The sequence below is a fragment of the Protobothrops mucrosquamatus genome, unplaced genomic scaffold, assembly GCF_001527695.2.
Source record: "Protobothrops mucrosquamatus isolate PMUCROS unplaced genomic scaffold, P.Mucros_1.0 scaffold_271, whole genome shotgun sequence".
Classification (NCBI taxonomy): Eukaryota; Metazoa; Chordata; class Lepidosauria; order Squamata; family Viperidae; genus Protobothrops; species Protobothrops mucrosquamatus.
The window spans coordinates 116,030-122,931 of record NW_015386347.1 but is presented as its reverse complement, the minus strand read 5'-3'; the positions used below and the strand labels follow the sequence as shown (position 1 = coordinate 122,931).

At 46.8% G+C, this 6,902-nt stretch overlaps 1 protein-coding gene across 1 annotated transcript in view; it reads right to left on the bottom strand.

Annotated features, from left to right (window-relative positions):
- Positions 1 to 6,902, bottom strand: part of HDGFL3 (HDGF like 3) — a 39,630-nt gene extending 32,728 nt beyond the window's left edge. The window contains exon 1 of the mRNA XM_015831675.1: positions 6,861 to 6,902. Coding sequence (XP_015687161.1) covers positions 6,861 to 6,902 — 42 coding nt within the window. The remainder of the gene's footprint in view (positions 1 to 6,860) is intronic.

The window sequence follows — 6,902 nt, the reverse complement described above, 5'->3', positions numbered from 1 at the left end:
ACGGGTGGAATCAAGATCACAAGGGTTAGTACTGCTTTATAAGGCCTTGGTAAGACCACACTTGGAATACTGCTTCCAGTTTTGGTCACCACGTTATAAAAAAGTTGTTGAGACTTTGGAAAGAGTGCAGAGAAGAGCAACAAAGATGATTAGGGGTCTGGAGGCTAAAAAATATGAAGACCGGTTGCAGGAATTGGGTATGTCTAGTTTAAGGAAGAGAAGGACGAGGGGAAACATGATAGCAGTCTTCCAATATCTCTGGCTGCCACAAGGAAAAGAGGGAGTCATGCTATTCCCCAAAGTCCCTGAAGGCAAGACAAGAAGGAACGGAGGGAAACTAATCAAGGAGAGAAGCAACCTGGAATTAAGGAGAAATTTCCTGAAAGTGAGAACAATTAACCAGTGGAACAACCTGCCTCCAGAAGCTGTGAATGCTCCAACACTGGAGGTTTTTAAGAAGAGATTGGACAATCAATGGTATAGGACCGTAGTGGCGAATCTATGGCACGTGTGCCAGAGATGGCGCACTCAGCCCTCTCTATGGGCACGCGCACCGTTGCCCCAGCCCCACCTTCCCCTACGGCCCCCTCCACACCAGCAGCTGCCCGGAGGAGAATCACCCCGGGGTGTGGCCAGCATGCAGCAGCGCAGCCAATGACATGGCAGCCGGGCAGCGGGAACAAGACTCCGCCCTTGCGCCCCGTCGCATGCAGATGATGCTGTGGGGCGCAGGCGGAGTGTGTGGCTGCCATGGCACTGCAGGACTGCCTGGGTGATCTGCGATGGGCCATGGAGGTGGTAGGTGGCCCTGCGGGCTGGCAGAGTGGGACGGGGAGGCAGGTGAGCGGAAGCGGGGGCAGGTTGGTTTTGGGGCACTCGGCGTCTAAAAGGTTCGCCATCACTGGTATAGGATCTCCTGCTTGAGCAAAGGGTTGGGCTAGATGACCTCCAAGGTCCCTTCCAACTCTGTTGTTCTGTTAAAACCTGGGATGATGCACTGAGGCGGTTACATAGGAAATATCTCACATACACCCCCACTGTCCAAAAAAACACAAAATCCCAAACGTAGGCTCAGACAACACGAAGAACCCAACACGTAACATTAAGCAGTACGGTAAATTTTGCTTTTTCCTGGGTGGCATCTTTAACATAGAACAAAATGGTTGCTGTCATTGAAGCTGGTTTGTTTATTGCAGTTTTGCGTGAAGCTTAAGCCTTTTGGTATTTTAAAATCTTTTATGCTGTTGTGATTTTTAATTTTTATTTGCTGAAATGGATACATTGTAAAGCCACTCAAGAGCCTTCAGAACTGGGAGGTGCATTGGATTGTTTTTTTAAAAAAATAAAACGATGCACCTCAGTTTTACTTCATTTATTAAAAGACATAAATGCGTTTTAATCAATCACTCAATCTCTGGAACTTTGGGAATGCTCTTATATATTTAATGCTCCTTCTGAATGTTAATGGCTGGAAGGTTAACTTATTCACATCAGCAAATAGTAGATTTAGAAGACGTTTTTCTAGTTTTATATGAAAAAGATGTCTGTTTCTTGAACCTCTTGAACCCCACTACTACACTATAGCTACTTAGTAAAAGTGGAGACGTGTTCATTGTTGATCCCTTCCTAACTGCCAAACAATTAAAATGCCTGTAATTAATTAATTAAAACATAATTAAATCTGTTGAATATTTTACACACTAAACCCTTTGACTGCTTTGCAAAAAAAAAAGTGAGGGACACAATTGTTTAGCATTCAGAAAGCTTCCATGTGTGATTCAGTTGTTTCGTTGCTTCTAATTTAATTAAATGGATAAATCTTACAAAAAATGAACAGAGCAAACTTTTGCAGAATATAGTTCTAACAAAGGAGAATATTTGTAGCTCAGGGTTGAAATGAGGGGTCCTTGGTGGTCTCTGAGCTTGGTTGTTTTCTTGCAGACGTTTCATTACCCAAACTAGATAACATCATCAGTATTAATAATAATAATAATAGTAAAGTTGGAAGGGACCTTGAAGGTCATCTAGTCCAACCCCCTGCTCAGTCAGGAAACCCTGTACCATTTCAGACAAATGGCTGTCCAGTCTCTTCTTAAAAACTTCCAGTGTTGGAGCATTCACAACTTCTGGAGGCAGGTTGTTCCACTGATTCATTGTTCTCAGCATCAGGAAGTTTCTCCTTAGTTCTAGGTTGCTTCTCTCCTTGATTAGTTTCCACCCGTTGCTTCTTGTCCTGCCTTCAGGCGCTTTGGAGAATAGCTTGACTCCCTCTTCTTTATGGCAACCCCTGAGATATTGGAACACTGCTATCATGTCCCCCCTCGTCCTTCTCTTCGTTAAACTAGACATACCCAATTCCAGCAGCCGTTCCTTATATGCTTTAGCCTCCANCCTTTCTTCTCTCTCTCTCTCTCTCCTTTTTTTGGAGGGGGGGGGTCGGTGGCTCGCTTCGCCCGGCCTCCCCTTCCCGCTCTTTCCAGGCACGCGGAAAGGCGCCCCCGCAGCCCCCGCCGGCCAGAAGGTCGTCCCTTCTCCTCTCCGTGGCGCGCGCGGGGACGGACACCCCGGCCGGCGCGCCCCCGCCGAGCGCACCAGGCGAGCCTAGGGGGGGGGGTGGAGGCAGGCAGGCAGGCAGCGGGAGGAGAGGCCCTTTCTTCGCCCGGGAAAAGCGGGTGCGGGGGAGAGAACGCCGGCCGAGCGGGAAGGGGGAAGGGGAGAACCGGTAGCCGGCCTCTGCATTCCTTCCTCGCCCCCCCCCCCCCCATTCCGCCTCTTTGTATTCGGTGCCTTTTCTCTGCGGGCGAAGCGCCGCTGAGTTGCGGGCTGCGCAAAGCCGAGGGGCACAAGGAGAGCGCTGGGCAGCCGGGGGGGGGGAGTCCCCTCCGAGGAGCTAGAAATGGTGTGTGTGTGTGTGTGTGTGTGGAAGAGGGGGGCCTTGTGAGCCGAGTGTGCAAAGGCAGTGTGCAAAAATGCAGGAAACCGGGCCCGCCGGTTAGAGTTTGGTGGGTGTGTGTGGGGGGGATAAAGCTGAATTGATCTAAAAGCTAAAGCCATATTTTAGCTGCTCGATGGAGAAAGGGGGGGGGCGAGTCTTGGGCAGAGTTTGCCCCCCCCGGGGGGGTGTTTGAAGAAGGGGAAGAAGAATAACAGAACACAAAGGCCGTGTTGGTTAATTGTGTTGGTTTTATGGTGGGTATCTTTCTGTTATTTCCTCCATGGTTCGCAACTGTCTTAAGTGGCTGCCTTGTATTAACAACAACATCATCAAAAAGTGAGGTCTGACATCAGGAATAAATTTTTAAAAAAATGGCAACTTTTGTCTTTACAACTCTCTCCCTGTTGAAGTGTATTACATGCAATTAAATGTACTAATATAGGTTTTAAAAAGGCCCAAACTGTGCCTTCTGACAATCTTTATCTCCCCAAGAGATATGATGATGATGATGATAATAATAATAATAATAATAATAATAATAATAATAATAATAATAATAATAATAATAATAATAATAATAATAATAATAATGAAGTTGAAAGATACCTTGGAGGTCCTCTAGTCCAACCCCCTGCTCAGGCAGGAAACCCTATACCATGTCAGACAAATGGCTGTCCAGTTTCTTCCTAAAAACTTCCAGTGTTGGAGCATTCACAACTTCTGGAGGCAGGTTGTTCCACTGGTTAATTGTTCTAAACTGTCAGGAATTTTTTCCTTAGTTCTAGGTTTCTAGAACTTATTCCTTTTTGCCTACCACTAACATTAAAACCTCAGGTCCAAAATGTTTTTGCCTGCTGTGAACCTCTAATGAATTGGTGAGATTTCCTTGTGATTGTGGTATGGGTAACTAAATTTGCAGAGGTAATTGTCAACCATTGATTGCTCGTCTTCACTCTAAATCATTTGGCGGGAAAGAAAGCACAAAACAACTAAAGCAAGCAGATGTAACCTACTTGTGTGTAAAACTCATCAGTAAGTGGGCAAAAGGCCAACATAATCTGTGACGGGTGGAATCAAGATCACAAGGGTTAGTACTGCTTTATAAGGCCTTGGTAAGACCACACTTGGAATACTGCTTCCAGTTTTGGTCACCACGTTATAAAAAAGTTGTTGAGACTCTAGAAAGAGTGCAGAGAAGAGCAACAAAGATGATTAGGGGTCTGGAGGCTAAAAAATATGAAGACCGGTTGCAGGAATTGGGTATGTCTAGTTTAAGGAAGAGAAGGACGAGGGGAAACATGATAGCAGTCTTCCAATATCTCTGGCTGCCACAAGGAAAAGAGGGAGTCATGCTATTCCCCAAAGTCCCTGAAGGCAAGACAAGAAGGAACGGAGGGAAACTAATCAAGGAGAGAAGCAACCTGGAATTAAGGAGAAATTTCCTGAAAGTGAGAACAATTAACCAGTGGAACAACCTGCCTCCAGAAGCTGTGAATGCTCCAACACTGGAGGTTTTTAAGAAGAGATTGGACAATCAATGGTATAGGACCGTAGTGGCGAATCTATGGCACGTGTGCCAGACATGGCGCACTCAGCCCTCTCTATGGGCACGCGCACCGTTGCCCCAGCCCCACCTTCCCCTACGGCCCCCTCCACACCAGCAGCTGCCCGGAGGAGAATCACCCCGGGGTGTGGCCAGCATGCAGCAGCGCAGCCAATGACATGGCAGCCGGGCAGCGGGAACAAGACTCCGCCCTTGCGCCCCGTCACATGCAGATGATGCTGTGGGGCGCAGGCGGAGGGTGTGGCTGCCATGGCACTGCAGGACTGCCTGGGTGATCTGCGATGGGCCATGGAGGTGGTAGGTGGCCCTGCGGGCTGGCAGAGTGGGACGGGGAGGCAGGTGAGCGGAAGCGGGGGCAGGTTGGTTTTGGGGCACTCGGCGTCTAAAAGGTTCGCCATCACTGGTATAGGATCTCCTGCTTGAGCAAAGGGTTGAGCTAGATGACCTCCAAGGTCCCTTCCAACTCTGTTGTTCTGTTAAAACCTGGGATGATGCACTGAGGCGGTTACATAGGAAATATCTCACATACACCCCCACTGTCCAAAAAAACACAAAATCCCAAACATAGGCTCAGACAACACGAAGAACCCAACATGTACCATTAAGCAGTACGGTAAATTTTGTTTTTCCCTGGGTGGCATCTTTAACATAGAACAAAATGGTTGCTGTCATTGAAGCTGGTTTGTTTATTGCAGTTTTGCGTGAAGCTTAAGCCTTTTGGTATTTTAAAATCTTTTATGCTGTTGTGATTTTTAATTTTTATTTGCTGAAATGCATACATTGTAAAGCCACTCAAGAGCCTTCAGAACTGGGAGGTGCATCGGACTGTTTTTTTAAAAATAAAACGATGCACCTCAGTTTTACTTCATTTATTAAAAGACATAAATGCATTTTAATCAATCACTCAATCTCTGGAACTTTGGGAATGGTCTTATATATTTAATGCTCCTTCTGAATGTTAATGGCTGGAAGGTTAACTTATTCACATCAGCAAGTAGTAGATTTAGAAGAAGTTTTTCTAGTTTTATATGAAAAAGATGTCTGTTTCTTGAACCTCTTGAACCCCACTACTACACTATAGCTACTTAGTAAAAGTGGAGACGTGTTCATTGTTGATCCCTTCCTAACTGCCAAACAATTAAAATGCCTGTAATTAATTAATTAAAACATAATTAAATCTGTTGAATATTTTACACACTAAACCCTTTGACTGCTTTGCAAAAAAAAAAAGTGAGGGACACAATTGTTTGGCATTCAGAAGGCTTCCATGTGTGATTCAGTTGTTTCGTTGCTTCTAATTTAATTAAACGGATAAATCTTACCAAAAATGAACAGAGCAAACTTTTGCAGAATATAGTTCTAACAAAGGAGAATATTTGTAGCTCAGGGTTGAAATGAGGGGTCCTTGGTGCTCTCTGAGCTTGGTTGTTTTCTTGCAGACGTTTCATTACCCAAACTAGGTAACATCATCGGTGCTAGTCCTGATGAACCAATTTTATGAACTAGGAATATAGTTCATAGCTTAATCATGTCATGAATAATCCGTCTTTACAACGTACCATACCAAAAGAGGTTTAGTCTTGCCAAGAGTATGCATAGGTGTATAAAAGATTTAGACCAGGCTGATAACTGAATTTAGGAACGGGGAACATTTGTTAACTGAATAACAAGAGTTGGAAGGGACCTCCGAGGTCTTCTAGTCCAGCCCCCTGCTCAAGCAGGAGACCCTATACCAGTGGTGGCAAACCTATGGCACGTGTACCAGAGGCGGCACTCAGAGCCCTCTCTGTGGGCATGTGCGCTGTCGCCCCAGCCCCACCTCCCCATGGCCCCCTCCTCACCAGCAGCCCCCCCCCGGAGGAGTCACCCCAGGGCGCAGCCTGTGCAGAGCAGCGCAGCCAAAGACATGGCAGCTGGGCAGTGGGAACAAGACTCCGCCCTTGTGCCCCGTCGCACGCAGATGCTGCTGCAGGGTGCAGGCAGAGTGCGTGGCTGCCATGGTGCTGCTGGGCCACCTGGGTGATTGGCGGGCCGTGGAGTTGATGGGTGACCCGGCAGGTGAGGTGGGGACGGGGTGGGGATGGGAAGAGGGGCGGTAGCGGGGCGATTTATGGGCACTTGGCCTTCTAAAAGGTTCTCCATCATCACTCCTATACTATTTCAGACAAGTTGCTGTCCAGTCCTTTTCTTAAAAGCCTCCCATGATGGGGGACCCACAACTACTGGAGGCAAGCTGTTCCACTGGTTAATTCTTCTCACTTTCAGGAAATTTCTCCTTAGTTCTAGGTTGCGGCTCTCCTTGATTAGTTTCCATCCATTGTTTCTTGTCCTCCCTTCTGGTCCTTTGGAAAAATGGTTTACCTCTTTGCGGCAGTCTGTCAAATACTGGAATACTGCTATCAT